General features: G+C 57.9%; 1 protein-coding gene across 3 annotated transcripts; it reads left to right on the forward strand.

Moving 5' to 3' along the window:
• The first annotated feature begins 1,040 nt into the window (after positions 1 to 1,040).
• Positions 1,041 to 17,393, forward strand: GTF3C2 (general transcription factor IIIC subunit 2). Of its 3 annotated transcripts, XR_014166238.1 has the most exons (20): positions 1,041 to 1,045; positions 2,844 to 3,235; positions 4,615 to 4,999; positions 7,773 to 8,058; positions 8,188 to 8,282; positions 9,271 to 9,348; positions 9,681 to 9,782; positions 10,137 to 10,364; positions 10,940 to 11,051; positions 11,182 to 11,302; positions 12,231 to 12,262; positions 12,537 to 12,666; positions 12,889 to 13,033; positions 13,182 to 13,343; positions 13,647 to 13,734; positions 13,872 to 14,000; positions 14,665 to 14,817; positions 15,142 to 15,252; positions 16,594 to 16,950; positions 16,985 to 17,393. XR_014166238.1 is itself a non-coding variant. In XM_081903825.1 (19 exons), the coding sequence occupies exons 2-19, from the start codon at positions 2,899 to 2,901 to the stop codon at positions 16,807 to 16,809; spliced, it is 2,910 nt and encodes a 969-aa protein (XP_081759951.1). In that variant the 5' UTR covers positions 1,041 to 1,045; positions 2,844 to 2,898; the 3' UTR covers positions 16,810 to 17,393. The 3 variants fall into 3 exon arrangements, 2 of the variants coding, with proteins under 2 accessions (XP_081759951.1, XP_081759952.1); XM_081903825.1 differs by having other exon boundaries at positions 16,594 to 17,393; XM_081903826.1 differs by having other exon boundaries at positions 4,618 to 4,999; positions 16,594 to 17,393.
• The last annotated feature ends 530 nt before the right edge of the window (positions 17,394 to 17,923 follow it).

Here is a 17,923-nt window from a genome sequence, read left to right on the forward strand (position 1 = left end):
CTTCATCCGAAGATCACAGGGCGGTTCACAGCATTAAAGGAAGTGCCAGTCACAGCAGAGCCTGATTCTGTTCAGGTCCTGGTTGATTCCTGTGGCCCAAGGATGCTCACTGATTTCTTTGCCCACTTTACAGAAAAATCAGAGTAAACATGAAAACACAGGACAAAAACCCCAGCAGCCCTATTACATTTAAAGCAAAGTATTGTCAGCTGGTCACGAAGGGCCTATCCAAATGTCCCCTTTTCTCTGGGCTTCTTATTCCTGCTAAACTTTTGTCCAGGCTTGTGTCAGATTAGGGGGGGGGGGTCAGGTGAAGACCACCAAAAGCCTGTTATCTCCTGTTCCTCCTGGACCAGCAAAAGAGAGTGTGAAGGAGCCTTCCTGGTCTGTCATGGAGGCTTCAGCTGAGATTCTGCCTTGCAGGGGGTTGGACTGGATGAACCTCGGGGTCCCTTCCGACGCTTCCGCCCTACGATTGGGGGTGTCGGGAGCCACGGCCTTAAGCCAAAGGGCTCCTTGCAGCCCCTTAGAAGCTGGGCGGACTGTGGCCCCAACCAACGGGCCCGAGAGACCCACAGCTCGCTTGGCGAAGGCGCCTCGCCGGCTGCTTCGGTTGCGTTGCCCTTGGGGCCTCTCGCGGATCCGACGCGTGTCTCCGCGTTCCCACGCCCCTCGACCCGCCGCGGGAGGAACAAAGAAGCGGCGCCTCGCCCGCCAGGGGGCGCTGCAGGCCCTGTCCCAGCGAGGCGCGCGGAGGAAGTGACGTCAGCGGCACCCGCGGAGGGGGCGGGGCTCGCGTGGTTCCGCCCGTCGCAGCTGCGGGCGAAGGGGCGGCGGGACGCGAAGGCGAAGGCGGCGCCCGCGGCGAGCGGATGAACGAGGCGGGGAAGAGCCGCCAACGCCGCCGGGAGAGCTTCCGCGTGGCGGGACGGAAGTGACGTCAGGGGCGTGCGGTCATCGTAGTGCGCCCGTGGCGGCCGCCATCTTGGCTGCTAGAGCCGCCGCTGCCGCTGCTTCGGCCGGAGACCGGCTTCGCGAGCGAGAGGTGAGGCGCGGGCCGGAGTGGCCAGGGCCAAGGGCGGAGCGGAAAGAGCGCTTGGCCCCGCCCCCGCCGGAGGGTCTCCCGCTCGGGGGTCTGGCCTGCCCGGCGAGGGGGGGCGGGGCCCCGAGATGCGGCCCCCGAGGCAGGTCTCTGGCGGGGGGGGGGGGAGCGGCCCTGGCCAGGCAGCAAGTCCAGCTCAGGGATCCCACTCTGGGCGCCGAAGCTGATCCTTGGCCAGTCCTTGGGAGGGAGCCGGAGGATCATCTAGTCCAGCCCCCTGCGGTGCAGAATTAGGCCGCTGTCCCTTGCAGAGATCGACCCTGCAGCCTTGGCGTTATCAGCACCAGCCTCTCCCCAGCTGAGCTATCCAGGCTGTCCAGCAGGGCATTAAACTCTCCAGATTAATCTGTGTCACTTGATCGATTGCCCACTTTAAGGGCTAATTAAGGTAACAAAAACCATTCAGGTATCTCAGACGAATGAGTCAATCCGCATCTGGTAGAATAAAATAAAAGCAGGATATGTTAAGAGTGCATGTGCAACAGCCTGCCCTATTTTGCTATCTAACATAGCTGGTGGAGGGATTTCCCCTGGTCTCTTGAGCTTTGAACAGGCAGCCCTGTTTAGGGAAGCTTTTAATGTTTGATGTATCACAGTATTTAAATATTCTTTTGGAAGCTGCCCAGAGTGGCTGGTGAAGCCCAGCCAGATGGGCGGGGTACAAATAATAAATTATTATTATTATTATTATTATTGAATCCTTCCCGGGTTTGCGACATTTATTTTTACAGTTGAGCTTCACCTGAGCCCCATAGATGCTCCAACCCCTTAGGGATGAGCTGGCTGCTGGGCCCCCTGAGGGGTCCAAGTGGTGTCAGGAGCCTCCCTGAATGCAGAAGGTTTCCTGCTGCTGAAGCAAAAGGCACACAGAGCCCCCTTTCTGCTCACACCCAAAGCCACCCCCCTTTCTGCTCAGCCAACCCAAGAGACCAGAGTTCAAATTCCCACAACAAGGAAGCTCACTGGGTGAGCTTGGGTCATTCACTGTCTCAGCCTAACCCACCTCACAGGTTGGTTGTGAAACTAATATTCATTTATTTATTCATTTTATTTCTTAAAATTGTATACCGCCCATCTTTTGAAGATCTCAGGGTGGTTTACACATGGGGGAATTTCAAAGATCATTTTATGAAACCTAAGGTAGCTGTAATAAAACGTTAGGTTTATACTAGTTATTTGGCTCACGTTACATTTCCACAGTTTTTCTAATACTGGAAAATTACCATCTTGGTGCTGTATGGTTGATTATACAGTGGTACCTCTGGATGCGAACGGGATCCGTTCCAGAGCCTTGTTCGCATCCTGAAGCGAACGCAACCCGTGAACGCTTGTCACAGTGCTTCCACTCATGCCCGTGATGTCATTTTGAGCGTTTGCGCATGCGCGAGCAGCAAAACCCGGAAGTAACTCACTCTGTTATTTCTGGGTCGCCGCAGAGGGCAGCGCGAAAATGCTTAACCCGACGCTACATCAACCCGAGGTATGACTGTAGTAGTAACCTCTTGCATAAAACTCTGATGTGTGAACATGTTCTTGGCAAAAGGCAGCCCCCCAAAGTGTGTTCAAAATAAGTAGAATAATTTAACCCCAATGACATTTATGTGAGCTCCTTGGAGAAAAACATGGGATCTAAATGCAATAAAATAATTAGAAGAGCGCCGTTTCTTTCATCTGCTTATTTGATCTGAGATGACTGTCCTCCCCACAGCTTTCCTTGTTCCTTTGCCTCTCTCTTTCACAGGCAGGTCCCAGTGCAAGATGGGAGTCGCACCTGCCTGAGTCACTGTGGTGCCTTCATGGAACCTTGCCCCACGCCAAGCTGTGCCATGGGGATAGCCAGGGAAGCCGCAGACCAAGCAGATGGATGTGCCAGCCGTATCCTTTGCATGGAGCCTTGCCGTAGAGACCCTTGCTGGGGTGGGCAGAACTATCCTGCCCCAGAAGCGCTGGCCTCGGCGGGAGCAGCGTGTCTGAGCGAGGCAATAGGCCCCCCTACGGAAAGCTGCCCGCAGGAAGAATGGCCCAAGCCCCAGAGCCCCCCCTGCAAGAAGAGCGGCCTAGAGACCAAAGGCAAGCTGCCTTCTACACAGCTGAAGGGGCAAGCAGAGGAGACAGGCGCTCGGGAAGCCCTTGGTACGTCTCTGGGGGCCAGTGGCTGGATCCTGTAAACCACATGCAGAAGGAGGCTTGCAGAAGGGGACTCCCCAACCCCAACCGCTTCTGAGTGTCATGCAGGACCGGATTAAGACCTTTAGAGGCCCTAAGCACTTAGAAGATTTTGATGCCCCCATATGTGTTGAATTCAAAATATAAACAGTAATTAACCGTAAAATAAAAAATTATTTTTGAAATGAAACTGAGAAAACGAACTCTCAGCAGAGTGATCTGTGACCAGCCAACCTGTGACCTTCCCTTGATGCCCTAAGCAGGGCTTATTTTGCTTAATCCAGGCTTTGGGGACCCTCTGGGATCTGCCTGGGAGGAGGGCCAGGGCTTGCTGAAGGAGCTGCAAAATTAGGCACAGGCCCCTTGGGCAAGCAGGTCCTCCTTACTGAACGAGCCCAGGGAATGGGGGGGGGGGTTGTCTGCTTCCATTCTGCCATGCAGGGAGATAATCTGGTGCAGAAGGAGGGGGTTCAAGTGGGGGGGGATGAAGGGGCAGGTCCTGCCTTTATCTTAGGGAGGGTGATGCCTTTGGGGAGTTGTGGGAAGGAGGGAGTTGTGGCAGCCTCACAGCACCTGAAATCTCTGCAGAAATGGTTCTGTAGGAAGGAGGCTGATGAGATTGTGGGAGGATTTGGGTAGAACCTGTAACTCTGCAGGGACTGGGAGGAGTGCTGAGGAAGACCCTGAGGTCCCAGGTGTGCTGGATGAGCAGCTGCTGGACTCCACAGTTAAGGACACAACCACAATCATACTCTGTGGTCACTGCCACGGTCACAGTGTGGTGCAATGGTTGGAGCATTGGACCAGATCTTGGGAGACCAGGGGTTGAATCCACGCTCAGCTGTGAAGCTTACTGGGTAACCTTGAGAGCCTTTCACTGCCCCTCGGCCTCACCTACCTCACAAGGTTGTTGTGTGAATAAAATGAGTGGAGAACCATCCCCATGACCTTAAGCCCCTAGGAGGAAAAGCTGGGGTATAAATGAAATCAATAAATAAAAGTGCAGCAATGATGGTTTTTTGCGAGAGGAGGAGCTCCCATCGGCTTGACTAGGAAGACTTTTTGTTAACCCTAATTACAGTGCTAATGAGGTCTTTTTTGCTAGGGTTGCCATGTGTGCGGAGAAGTTAATCCTTCTCTACCTGTGTGCTGCAGTCCTGACAAAATGACCCCTGTGGAGAAAGAGGCCATGTGCGGCCCTTCATATAAAAATAAGTCCATCCCTGGCTCCACGTCCTCAGACCTGGCAGGCTTCACTTGTGGGGAAGGGGAGGCAGGAGCTGGGAGCCCTCTTCTGCCTGGCAGGGCAGCGGCTGCTTACCTAACCTGGCCCTTCCTTTTCCAAGCAGATGGACTCTGCGCTTCCCCAGAGGCAGCCTTGGTTCCTGCCAAAGAGCAGCCGGCCGCTCTCCCGTCCGCCCAGAAGCGCCCGCGTGGTCGCAGGCCCCGCAAGAAGAGAGGCGCCGCCTGCAGAGGCCCTGCCCGCCAGGAGCCCCAGGGACCCCCCGAGGCCCCCGGGCCTTCGGAGAACGGCCCGCCCCTGCCTGTGAAAGTGCCGAAGAAGCGGGGGCGCAAGTCCAAGGCTGAGCTGCTCCTGAGGAAGCTGTCGCAGGGCCTGGAGGGTCAGGCGCCCGAACCCCTCTGCCAACAGAAGCTGCTGGCCGGTGATGGAGGGCTGGACTGTCTGGAGACGACGCCCGGGGGGCGCCCAAAGCGGAGGGCGGCAAAAGTGTAAGCGAGAGGCATGGACGGGCAGGGGGAGGAACTCGCTGGTAGTCCTTTGACTACTGAGCAGGAGTCTCGCTGCCTTCTTAGGCCCAGGGGGGAAGGAGGCAGCGACGGCCACCAGCTTGGAAGGCTTTAAAAGGGGATTGAATGTAAAGAGAGACTGCTTGATCAGGCTTGTTGCATCCTGTACTTAAGGTGGCCAAATGCCCCAAGGAATCTAGATAGACTGCCTCTGGACCTGGAGGTTCTATAAGGGCAGAAGAAAAAACTGCTGGATTAAGCCAGCGGCCGATCTAGTCCAGTATCCTGGTCTCTTCCCCCCCCCCCCCAATTTTTTAAATTGATTTTTCACAAAATTTTAAACACACAAATAAACCAACAAACATAAATCATAACCTTATTAAGACTAATCTTATTAACATTTTTAAGTGACTTCCTCGTATCCCCCTGGTTGAATTTCAGTGTATATCAGTGTATATTTCCAAGACCAGTATTCTTATAAAATTAACTTAATCACTTAACATCTTTCTTTCTAATTCAGTATTAAACATATTAATTCATCACATTGCATATTTAAATTCTAAGCCTATCTGGTGTTTGCAAGCTTTTCCAATTAGTTTATAGCTTCAAACCTTTTGTCCAACTTTTCTATGCTTGCTGTATTACGATTTAAACCATCCCTAATATCATTCAGTATTGTCGTTACCGATTCCTCAAAGGGTTGATTTTTAGAGCCATGTCTTGTTTTGTCTGCACACATAATGGCTTAGGAATTTCAAGGTCGGTCCCACAGCCTGGTGTAGTGAGAGAGAAAAACAGATTCCCTCCCCCAGTCCCACAGGGGTCAGCCAGACAGCAGCCTCCCTGTTCTTTAAAAACAGGCTGAGAAGAGAGAAATCCCCCCCCCCCAAGTTCCCCTTTTTTCTTTTTTATAAATATTTGTAGTCAGTCCTAAAGGGAAAAGACACTTTTGGCCACTTTAAAGTATAACCAGACGGCTGCAGAATACAATGAGTTTCAAAGGTCTTTTTTCCTTTAAGGCTTCTGTCTTTGCACACCGATTCTAAGTTCCTCCAACAAAAGGGACCAACCTCTGTTTTTAAATCCCTTTTTTCCTGCTGATTTTTTTCGAATTAGTACTTTGTTTTTACTTACAGTTCCAAATTTTAAGCCATTTTTTTCAAGAAGGAATTGGCCACTCACGACCGCCAGTCTTGGAGCTTCGCACTTTGAAGGAAGCAATCGTTTCCGCTGTGCCGCGTCTCCAACCCACTCGCTCTCGGGGCTCTTACACGCTTACCGAGGAATGGGGGAGTCACGAAAAGGCACCCGCCAGATCTCCAGGTCCTCAGAACGCCCAATCTGAGGGGGTTTTGGGGGAACCACAATGCTCTCGTGGTGTCCCCCTACTTTAAAGCGCTGGGGCTCTTTCAGCCGAAAGAGCTCCCGACTGCCATAACTGAGTGACCAACCGGAAGGCAGTCCAGCATCCTGTTCTCACAGTGGCTGACCAGATGCAAACAGGAGTTGAGCACAAGAGCCCCAGTCTCCTCTTCAGCAGTTTCCAGCCCCTGGACTTCAGAGGCTTTGCTGCTTCCAACTGGAGGCAGAGCTGAGCCACCGTGACTAGTAGCCATTGTTAACCATGCATGGAATCATGGATTCATTCTCCTCTATAAATGGGTTTAATCCTCTTTTAAAGCCATCCCAGTTGGGGGAGGAGAAGGCTGTGAGCGGCTACTAGCTACCATGGCTGTGTTCCGCCTCCCCTTTCGGAAGCAGCAGCGTCTGAATCCCAGATTCTGGGAGTCACAGGTAGGCAGGGGGCTCCCCTGCTCCAGTCATGCTGGTGGGCTTATCTGTGGAGCATGAGGTTGCCCCCCCTGAGAACAGGATCCTAGACTAAAGGAACCTTTAGGCTGATCCAGGCACCTCTCCTTCTGAGCAGGTCAGGACGTCCTAAGAGGTTTTCAGGAAGTGGGAAACAGGACTCCACAGGGGCCTCACCTGGATGCAGGCAGAACACGCTGCCCCCCCCACCTGTGACCTCATGGAGTGGGGCCTGTTTTCTGCTGGGCTTTCAGTGGAAGCTGTCCTCCAGTTGTTCGTGTTTTGAATCAAGTTCCTAAAGCAAAAACCAACTGGGAAAAGATTAAAGAAATCCTAGTCAACAAATTGACTGACTGCAGATATCTGCATGCAAGGCAAAGTTGTGCAGAAAGATGCAGAGAGAGGAGGGAGCTGGTGCTGGTGCTGGCGCTCTGCAGAGTCTGTGTCACAATAACTGGACAAAGACACTTAAGAATATAAGAACGTGGGAAGAGCCATGGTGGATCAGGCCAATGGCCTTCCTGGCCCAGCATCCCCTTCTGACAGTGGCCAAGCAGATGCCCATTATGGGATGCAAGCAAGCAGGACCCCAGTGCAAGGTGGCTGCAGTTTCAGGCAGCTGGGAGTCAGAAGCACAGCCATCCTGGCTGGGAGCCACTTATTCTCTGTGAATTTGTCTAATCCTCTTTTAAAACCTTCCAAGTCGCTAGTCCTCACTGCCTCTCATGGGAGCTTCCAGAATTTGTGTGGAACTTGCAGCTGCAGGACTTCTGCAAGCAGCCATTTGGCCCAGAGGACGGGGAGGGGCTGGACCCAGGCGGGCTGTGTTTGGCGCCTGCCGCAGCTCCCCCCCCGTTCCCCCCCCTTCTTCAGTTCTGGCTCTTGCCCTGAAGATCTGGGGGGTCTTGTGACCATTTGTCCCTGCTCCCTCCCCTTCGGCCCGCAGAGCCCTTCTCTACCTGCAGGAGCTGGCCGAAGAGTTGACCTCTGTGTACCAGCCGCCCGCTTGCAGCGAGCCCTTGGAGAACGCCCCGCGGCCGGAGGAGCCCAGCCGGAAGCGTCGAGGCCGGAAGCCCCAGAGCCAGAAACGGGAGAGCGAGGAGGATGCGGATTTCAACCCCTCGGAGGACGGGCTCTTGCAGGAGGAGGAGGAAGAGGAGGAGGAGGACAGCGACCTGCGGCTCAGCGAGGTCTCCGACTCTGACCTGGAGCCCGGCCTGCGTGGAGGAGCGGTGACTATCTTGGTGGTCTGCTCAGAGGCCTCTGAATGAAGAGCAAGCCCAGCCCTTCTCTGGGGCTGTCGGCTTGGGAGGGTGGGCTCCGTGGGCCTCTGTCTCTGACCCCCGCCTCCTTCTCCCCAGAGGCCCAAGAGCCACTGCCGAGGGTTTGCGTCCAACGGCCTACACAACTCCATCATGGCCCCCATCTGGAAGGCGCTCTCCGTCACCCACCGCGTGTAAGTCTGGGGCTGGCTGCCCCACTTTGCCTTGCTGGTGGGGGAACTGAAGCACAGGAATGAGGAGGGGGAGGAAAGGGGAGGGTCCCTGCCTTGCAGTTGTGCTGCTGCTGCTGCTGCCGCCGGGACAGAGCTAAACATTCAGGCTGGTGCGGGTTCCAGGGACTCCAGCTGGGGCCTCGGAGAGCGAGGACTGTTGTGTCCCAAAAGCAAGGAAGGATTGTACTCTGATTAATAAAATACACATGAGGCTTGACCAGCAAGACTATGGGAGGGGTGCCAATAATAATAATCCGTCCACCCTCCGGCCCAGGTCGTTTTATTCACAAAAGAACTTTTTACATAGTGTCCATAAGAACCAATCAGATTTCCTCTGAGCATTTCAAAAAAAAACCCACGTGGGGACAAAGTTAAAGTTAAAACTACGAAGAGCTAATTTGAGCATCCATACATTCTGGGGTAAATAAAAGAGGATTAGAGGAATGCATTCAGCAACCCCAGAGGTCTAAACAAGCAGTAAACATGAGGGGAAGGATGGCAAGGAAAGATAGGTATCTTTATCACCCCCTGGATGAAACTCAATTTCCTGGACCTAAGATTAACAAAACCAATGAAAAGTACATCAAAGAAGTTACCTACTATCTTTATGGCCCAGGATGCCTGGTGAAGCAACTGGCCTGTGTTTAGAATGCTGATACGTGTCTCTGAGGCAGAGAAATTGGACAGAGACGCAGAGGCGTGGATTGATCAGAAATGATATCAAAATGGCTCAAACCCAGTCAACGCAGTGCTTTCATTGCTGACACAAATGGCTTGCTCCATATTTTTTATAATTCCTCGTAGCAATCCCACCTGATCACTACAGAGGACTGCCTGGGTTTGTTCCTGCTGAGGTTGCAGGGATGCCCTGGTGATGCTGTCGCCCTCTGGGCCGGTCCCGTTCCTGCTGCAGTTCTCTCTGACACCATGTGGCTGTGTTTGATTGCAGGCGTGAGCAGCTCTACTCCCACTGGGAGTTTCCAGAGTGGGTGCCCTCTGCCCGGAAGTGGGTCTTCCTCTCTGAGAGGTGAGTGGCCTCCTGACAAAGGGGGGGGGCAGTTGCCAGTAACCCTGAAGAACATCTGGACCCAGGTTGGCGGTTGCAATAATGGGGGGAGGGAGTGCATGCTGGGGAGAGAGCAGGGAGAGGGTGCCCCGCGTGCCATGCCCTCGGGGCCCTTTGCCACTGCCACCACCAGCAGGAGGAGCCCCAAATCTCCACCAGGAAAGAGGGTACTTTGCCTGTGCAGCCCAGCCTCTTGTGAGAGCCCAAAGGGGTCAGAGTGTGTGTGTGTGTGTGTGTGTGTCAAGGAGATCCTTGGAGTGAGTTTCCCCTCTTTCCTCCTTCCTCTTCCAAAGCGAAGCTGAGGAATACCTCCCCAGCGAGACCAAGTCCCCGCTCTTCTGCATCAAGCGCGAAGGCCTCCACGAAGAAAGCAGCGTCCTCTACCGGATCAACAGGTGCCGGTCACTTCATGTAAACGTCCCTCCCGCCTTTCAGCCATCTTGCAGTACTTGGAAGAGCCCACGAACCACCTGTGGGCTCGGGCCAAGGCCCCAGGAGTCCAGCTCCCTGCTCTCAGTTGCCTGTGGGAAACAGCCAGCAGGTTCTGAGCACAGGAGCAAATCACCCGTCCTGGGGCTTCCAAAGCCTGACTCTGGAGGCAGAGAAGTAGCACTGAGAGCCCTCTCCTCCTCCGTGAGTTTGCCTAATCCTCTTGGTGGCCAGCCCTGCCCTCCTTCAGGACGGAGTTTCATCTGCCCTGTTTGAAGGAGCCCCTTGGCAAGACGCCCCTCCTCTTTCCCCTCCGGCAGGTTCAACGCCTTGCAGCCCCATGAGGAGCGCCTGGACGTCACCTTCTTTGTGGGGGGTCCCATCTGGGCCATGGAGTGGTGCCCCACCCCAGAAGGCGCCCTGGCCTCCCAGTACGCAGCCATCTACTGCAATCCCGGCATGGACGACCGGCACAGCTTGGCAGGGACCCACACGGGGCCAGCGCTGCTCCAGCTCTGGGAGCTGGGGCCCCTCCAGCAGGAGGCAGGGTGAGTGGGGAGCTCCCAGGCCCCCTCAGCGCTCCTTGGCCCTGCCTTCCCCTGGTGGCCACCCAGTGGAGCTCAGCAGGGACATGTCCTGATCTCCAGGGACCCCTGGGCAAGGCGGGAGGGCAGGCTAGGAGGGGCTTTCTCTGCCGCCGGACCAGAGAGGCTGGCACCTGTGAGCTGGGCCTCTCTGGGCCCCTGGCATGAAAGAGGCCACAAGTGGGGGGGGGGAGGAGCTGCCACAAGGAAGACAGGGCCAACGTGTTTGCTGCTGCTCTGGAGGGGAGGATTCAAGTTCCAAGGAAGGAGATTCCGAGGAAACCTCAGGAAGGCCTTCCTGCCAGTCTGAGCTGTTCAGCAGTGGACTGGGCTCCCTCTTGCTCAGCAGAGGTTGGATGGCCGCCTGCCAGAGACGCTTTAGCTGTCCCTCCTTCGCTGCAGGGGGTTGGGCCAGATGACCCCTGGGGTCCCTTCTGCGATCCCTCTCCAAGATGTGGCCACGCTGCTGTGCTGGGATCTGAATGGCCAGGCTGCACCTGTGCTATGACCGCCTCCTCCGCCTTCTCTCCCCTTCCCAGGTCAGCCACCAAGCCAGGACTGGCCTATGGCATTGCCACCGACCACGGCTGCATCTGGGATATGAAGTTCTGCCCCAGCGGTGCCTGGGAGCCCCCCGCCACCCACCACAAGGTACACCCGCTTCCCAATGCACTTGAGAGAGAGCACAGAGGCTGCCGGGGGGGGGGGAGGCTGGCAGAGCCAGTCGCTTGCTGGGCCCCACAGCGTGGCGTTTCCCAGCTCTCTCTCCTGTCCCCCACAGTCGCCCTCCCAGATGAGCCGCCTGGGGCTGCTGGCCGTGGCCTTCTCTGACGGCAAGGTGCTGCTGTACAGCCTGCCTCACGCAGAGGACCTGCGTGGCTCCCGGAGAGCCCAGGTAACAGGTAGGAGGAGCCGTGAAGGGACCCCTCCTCCCCTGGGTCACGGGGAGGGCTGGGCGCCAGGGCTGTGCCAGTGTGGTTCCCTTGGGGGCTGGAAAGGAGCATCTCTCTCTCTTTCTTTCTCTGCCTCGCCTGGGGTTTTGCCAGCTCAGGGCTGTTTTCTGGGTGGTGGAAGAGAGTCGCTCACCCAAAACCTTCTGGCAGAGGCAGCTGGCCCCTCCCTGGTGGGGCTGGGGGGGGGCGAGCAGCGGCCTGAGTGCTCAGCCAGCCGTATCAGCTAATGAGCCTTGTAATGATATCTGTCTGCAGGAGTGATGGACGAGGCTGCAGGCGGGCGGCCTTGGGGGTGCTCAGCCCTGCCTCCTTGGTGGGGATAAAGGAGGCTGAGTCCCACCTCCCTCTCCAGACACGCCCTCCATGAGACTCCACTGCTCAGGCCTCTGCCTGGCAGTGCCTTCCAGGGCATCTCTGCCTGACAGCTGGCTCCCTGGCGGAGGTGCAGCCAGCCAGCTTCGCGCGCCCCCCCCCTTCATCTCCATCTCCTGATCCAAGGAGGACCTTGGCGAAGGCGGCTGCTGCCCCAGCCCCAGAGCCCTCTTCCCCCTGGCCTGCGTCTCGGAGATCCCTCTGACACGGAGGCAATCCTTCGGAAGCAACTGCTCCGCTGCCACCCTAAAAGCTAGGGGGCAGTTTCTCTGCAGGTGCCTTTTAGAAAAGGTCTCTTTTACAAGGCAGGGGCTACAGCCAGCCTGAGTCGCGGAATGAGGGTGCTGCCTGCAGATGGGTCTAGAGCACCGTTTGTTCCTGCTGGGGGGGGGCTTGCGTCAGGTAGGAGGGGGCAACCTGGCTTGGCTGAGGTGGGGGTGTGTGCTTTCTCTCACCCCACGGAGGCTGCTCCTGGCCTCACAGCATCTCTCCTTCCTCCTCCTAGGTGGGTCCTCCCCCCGGCACACCATCTGCAAGGTACGTCCTGCCAGCCCCACGGAGGATCTCTTGGAGCCGCATCCTGAGCCCTCCAAGCTGCCCATGTTCTGAGGGGCAGGGACAAAGGGGGGCTCCCTGAGCTTGCTCATTGGTCCAGCTGCAGCTGTGGAAAGGCTGAAGCCCCCTTTGGATTGGGGTCGGGGGGTCAGTCCTGGAATCTTGAGCATGCCAAGGTGGCCCCCGACCCCTGAGTTTCTGCGGGGCTCCTTCTCTGGCCTGCCCCCCAACTGCTCCTCCTCCTCCATCCCTGCAGGTCCAGTGCGTGGCCTCCCTGCAGGTGGGGGCCATCCAGGCCGGGAGCCCCTCCCAATGCGGACAGTGCCTCAGCTTGGCCTGGATGCCAGCGAAGCCTCACCAACGCCTGGCGGCTGGATTCTATGATGGTGAGAGGAGACAGCTCTGCAGCTGAAACTCCCAAGTGCCAAGGAGGCTCTGAGGGGGGATGCATGTGTCCCCCCCCCCCACCGGCACAGGCTCCCAATCCCAGCCTCCTCTTCGGAAGGTGATGCACCCTCCGCCTCCTCTGGCTGCCTGTCGGGGATGCTGGAGTTCTGCTTCTTGCTTTCAGCCTCCTCTCCTCTGCTTGCCCCCTCCCCTTCTTCCAGGCACAGTGGCCCTCTGGAACCTGGCCAGCCGCTCCCTGCTCCAGCGAGTGCGTCAGCCGGACGGCTCCCTCAAGCTCTACCCCTTCCACTGCTTCCTGGCCCACGACCACGCCGTGCGCAACATCCAGTGGTGCAAAGCCAACAGGTGGGGGCCGGGCTTAGCGGGGGGGGGGGACTTCCCCCAGCCTCCTTCCCCTGGCTGCCTGGGGGGAGACCCCCAAAGGGACCAAGCCCAGCGGTTGGGCCTTGCCAGGACCTCCATCGCTGAGCCGCCTCCCCTTTGCTTGCTCCAGCAACTTCATGGTGACGGCCGGGAACGACCGCAAGATCAAGTACTGGGACTTGCGGCGGCTGTACGAGCCGCTCCAGAGCATCAAGCGCTTTCTGAGCACGGAGATCGCCTGGCTGCTGCCCTACAGCGGCATCACGGTGGCCCAGGACAACTGCTATGCCTCGTGAGTTGGGGGCGGAGAGGGGAGGGCTGTTGGCCAGGACGGCTTCCCCAATCCTCAAGGGGGGGGAGAGGGCTGTGGCAGCTCAAATCCAGAGAATCTTCTTGGCCGCTGTGCCTTTCTGTGACCTGCTCCCCCAGGACAGCCCAACCCCAGCAGGCGTCAGGCTGGCGGCGGGGAGGGGGCAGGAATTAAGAAGACCTTTCTGACAATGAGGCCTGTTTGGCAGGGAATGGTCTGCTTCCCGGCCACTGCTCCTGCTCGCGGGCGCTGCCTCGCTCTTCACCCGCCCCCCTTGCATTGCAGGTACGGCCTGTGTGGGATCCACTACCTGGACGCCGGCTACCTGGGCTTCCGGGCCTACTTTGTGGCCCCTCGGAAGGGCACCGTGTGGGTAAGCGGAGCCTCTGCCTCGTGCGTTGGAGAGCAACAATGGGGCAGCCTCGGGGCGCTGGGGGCCCTCTTATTTCTTGGGAGGGGGGAATGAAGAAGGGGGTGGGCCCAGGTGACGTCCCTCCCTCCCTCTTCCAGAGCATCTCTGGATCCGACTGGCTCAACACAGTGGCTGCCGGAGACGTCACAGGGGAGCTGGTGGCGGCCATGATGCCTGACCTGTCCGTCAACCCGCACAACGTCAAGCGTCCGTCGGAGCGCCGATTTGTAGGTGTCTCTGCCGCTGAGCGGGAGGGAGGGGGGTCGGCAAGGGACTCATAAGCTTAGCCTTTGGTCCGGCAGGCCTGTCCCACCCGTCCATCCTCTAGATCTGGGGTGGAGGTCCCTGGGGATGGAGGAAGCTGCAGCCTCATGGATGTAGCCACAGAATAGTCCAGGCTGCATCCAGGGGCTGGAGTCCCTCTGGGCAGGTGGGTGCTTTCAGCCCCAATGCCCCCCTCTTGAGCTCTGAAAAGTCTCCTCTCTGTGCGTCACAGGGTCTCCCTCTTGATGGCAGTGGTGGACTTCTGTGCCCTCTGAGAGAAGGGCTGAGGTCCAAAGGGGCTCCAAGCCTTCATGGCGTCCCTTTCCCCTCAGACGGGTTTGGGGCAGGGCTCCTCAGTTGCTAGACCAGGAGACTCTCAGTCTTGGCCGTGGGTCCAAGCCCCACATGGAGCAAAAGCTTCCAGCATTGCAGGGCGCTAGGCTAGATGGCCCTTGAGGTCCCTTCCAGTGGTGATTTCATGAAGCACTTTGCTCCGTCCCCTCCAGACAGCAGAGTGGTCTTCTTTCTCCTTCAGCCTCTTCAGGAAAGGGGGCTCCTTTGGGGTGGGGGGCAGATTCTGGAGCCTGGCAGTGCCCCATGCCCTCTCCTCCCCCTCATCTTCCGCAGCCCGTCTACAAGGCCAGCCTGCTCCCCTGCGGCCTCCACAACCCGGAGGCGTCGACAGGAGCCCCCGGCGGAAGGCTCATGGCCCCCGCGGAGGGGAGGACCTACCAGGAGTCCGTGGCCCAGAACTACATCCTCTTTCGAGACACAGACCTGGTGAGGCCTGGGAGGAAACGGGGGGCAAGGAAGGGGAGGCAGGGGGCTGCTTGAACCCCTCATGTCTTCCTGGAGGGGCAACCTGGGTGTGCTGGGGGGTCGCTGGGTGTCCCCTCCCCCTGCCCCCCCCCAAGTGTCCAGAATTCCTATCACTGCTCCCCAGTGCGCTGCTGTTCTGTGGTCTGTTCCTGGCTGATAAGGCTCCTTCCCAAGCCCATCAATCGCCGGCTGTCAGCAGGAGGCCCCCATGGGATGTAGCTGCAGCCCCCCCCCCCTCCTTGGCCTGGCCCCCCCAACTCTCTCAGCCCCCCCTTCCCTCTCCAGAGGAGCTTCAAGAACATCTTCAGGCGGAAAGGGAGAAAGAAGCCCCTCCCGGTGGAAGAGGAGAAGGAGGGGGACGGACTGGGGCGCCTGCAGCTGGAGGCCGTGCACAAGGTGAGCGGGGGGTGGGCTCTCCCCCTGTGAACTCCAGAGTGGATTACAGTGGTACCTCGGGTTACAGAGGCTTCAGGTTACAGACTCTGCTAACCCAGAAATAGTACCTCGGGTTAAGAACTTTGCTTCAGGATAAGAACAGAAATCATGCTCCGGCGGCGTGGCGGCAGCAGGAGGCGGCATTAGCTAAAGTGGTGCTTCAGGTTAAGAACAGTTTCAGGTTAAGAACGGACCTCCGGAATGAATTAAGTACATAACCCAAGGTACCACTGTAGTGGGATCAGGCCGTTGGGCGCCCTGTGAATCCAGCTTCCTGTTCTCACCGTGCCCCCAAGGGAAACCCGCAAGCAGAATCTGGCACAAGAGCAACTCTGGCTTGTTTCCAACAACAGACATTTGGAAGTGTCATGCACAGTGGTGCCTCACAAGACGAAAAGAATCGTCTTGCGGTTTTTTTCGTCTTGCGAAGTAAGCCCATTAGCGGATTAGCGCTATTAGCGGCTTAGCAGGCTTAGCGGATCAGCTGTTAAGCGGCTTAGCGGCTTGGGGAAAAGGGGGGGAGGGAAAAAACCCCGCAGGAACTCGCAATACATTTTCGTCTTGCGAAGCAAGCCCATAGGAAATTCGTTTTGCGAAGCACCTCCAAAACGGAAAACCCTTTCGTCTAGCGGGTTTTCCGTCTTGCGAGGCATTTGTCTTGCGGGGCACCACTGTACTGTCTCTGGCTTGCGGGGTCCCATAGCAGCATCAGAAGAACCGGCCACCGGGGGGGCCCAGCTAGCACAGTATCCTGTCCTCCCAGCCCAGCCCAAGGCCTGGGGGAAGCCCAAAGGCAGGGTCCAGGCAAGAGAGCGCTCTCCTGTCTTGGGGGTTCCAGCCACGGGGATTGGGGAGTCTTGCTGCCTCCAGCCCTAGAGGCAGAGCAGAGCCATCCTGGCCAGGAGCCCCCCAGAGCCCCCTCCTCCATGAATGGCGGCCGTTGCTGCCTCCTGTGGCAGGGAGTTCCGCAGTTTAACTGCACTGTGTGAAGAAGTTCTTTCTTTTACCTGTTTTGTATTCTCCAACTTTCTTCATGGGGAAACCCAGCCAGGTGGGCCGGGTGTAAATAATAATAAAATTATTGTGATGGCGCACCTGCAAGTTCTCGCGTGGGGGGAGAGAGAGGAGAGTTTTCCCTTGGCTGCTTTCCTCAGTCCTCCCAGAGCTCATGGCCTGGCCGCTCAGGCTCTTGGTCTCTCAGCCCCCTGGATCAGCCAGGGAGTGAGTCTCTCCCTCCTGAAGGGGGGGGCAGGGTCCGTCCCCCCTCGCGCTTCCCCGTCTGACGCCCTTCCTCTCCCGCAGGTGCGCTTCAGCCCCAACCTGGCCTGCCACACCTGGCTGCTGTCGGGGGGCCAGTCCGGCCTGGTGCGCCTGCACTGCCTCCAGGCCCTGGCCTCCCCCCCCAGCCGCAAGCTCCTCCACGAGTGCCAGGCCCAGTTCAGCGCCATGTTCGACACGGAGGAGCAGGCGGGCAGCCCTGCAGCAGAGCCCCCGGGGGCACATCCCGCCGTCAGCTGAGCAACCCCCCCCCCAGCACCGGCAGAAATCGAGGTGGAGGAGGAGGAAGAGGCGGGGATCTCGTTCGAGGCGCCCAGAGCCAAGAGGGCATCTTGCAGGGCACTGACGGACTGGCTGGATCCTGGCTGCATTGTGAGGACGGTCACGGCTACAGAGGAGCCCAAGGAGGGGCCAGACCCCCAGGGGGCTTGTGGGTATCTCCTTTCCCCTTGAGTGGGGCTGGGAGCGAGAAGCAGCCCCTGCCCCCAAACTGGACATCTCTCCATGACTGTGTGCTTTTGCCTCTGGGGTGGGTGAGGGGTCTCTCCCAGCCTGCCCTATGTGTGACCCACAGCTCCAGGGCGGGGAGGGGGTTTCTGCCTCCCTTTGGCTGGCCCAGTGGAACAACCCTTTGCCCCCCCCCAACATGGGCTGGCTGGGGTTGGCTTGGCACGTGGGGCCCAGACCAGCTCCCTGCTAGATGCATTTTGAGCATTTTGCTCCCGCCAGCCTCTTGGGGGGGGGGCACAGCAGCCTTGCTCACATTGAGCTCATTCCTTGTCTTTAACTGTTGTTCTTATTAAAGTGACTTGTTTTGTTTCAAAGGCCGGCTCTTTCTTCTGAGGACTCCCCTCTCCAAATCCCACGGCAGCTGCTGCTTCTCCTGCCAGGAATCTGGCTTGGCATCTGCGCTGGTCAGTGCCGAGCTGGGGGAGAAGGTGGCGAACCCCCCTCCAGGGGTTCCTGAGCTGGCATTCCTGTGTTGCAGGGGGCTGGACTAGAGGACCCTTGGGGATCCCTTCCACCTGGATGTAGGGGGCACAGACACAGCTCCCCACCCCACCTCCTTCCTCCTCTGCCCCAAGGACTGGCAGACAGACTGGCAGCTTGGGCTGAGGCAGCTGACTTTATTGGAATCTCTGGGCACTCAGTTAAGACAACACTTGGACACTCGACACGGTCGAAACACACACACACAGACGTGAACTCCACAAGGTCACAGGCACAAGGACACGTGCGTGTGGGGAGGGCGGGGCTGGCCCCCTCCATGGGCGAGATCTCCCAGCAGCAGCGCTTCCTAGTTGTCGCCCGGCTGAGGGGCTGGCCTCTCCACGTGGGCCCCTCGCCCAAAGCG

This window comes from Podarcis melisellensis (assembly GCF_964234715.1).
Source record: "Podarcis melisellensis genome assembly, chromosome: 3".
Taxonomy (NCBI): Eukaryota; Metazoa; Chordata; class Lepidosauria; order Squamata; family Lacertidae; genus Podarcis; species Podarcis melisellensis.

What these genes read in the sequence shown, in the direction of transcription:
- GTF3C2 (XM_081903825.1), top strand. Translation starts at nt 2,899, where the DNA reads ATGGAACCTTGCCCCACGCCAAGCTGTGCCATGGGGATAGCCAGGGAA. An exon ending in CCCCTCCAGCAGGAGGCAGG is followed by an intron (nt 10,365 to 10,939) that starts GTGAGTGGGGAG and finishes TCCCCTTCCCAG; the next exon opens with GTCAGCCACCAAGCCAGGAC. An exon ending in CCGGAGAGCCCAGGTAACAG is followed by an intron (nt 11,303 to 12,230) that starts GTAGGAGGAGCC and finishes TCCTCCTCCTAG; the next exon opens with GTGGGTCCTCCCCCCGGCAC.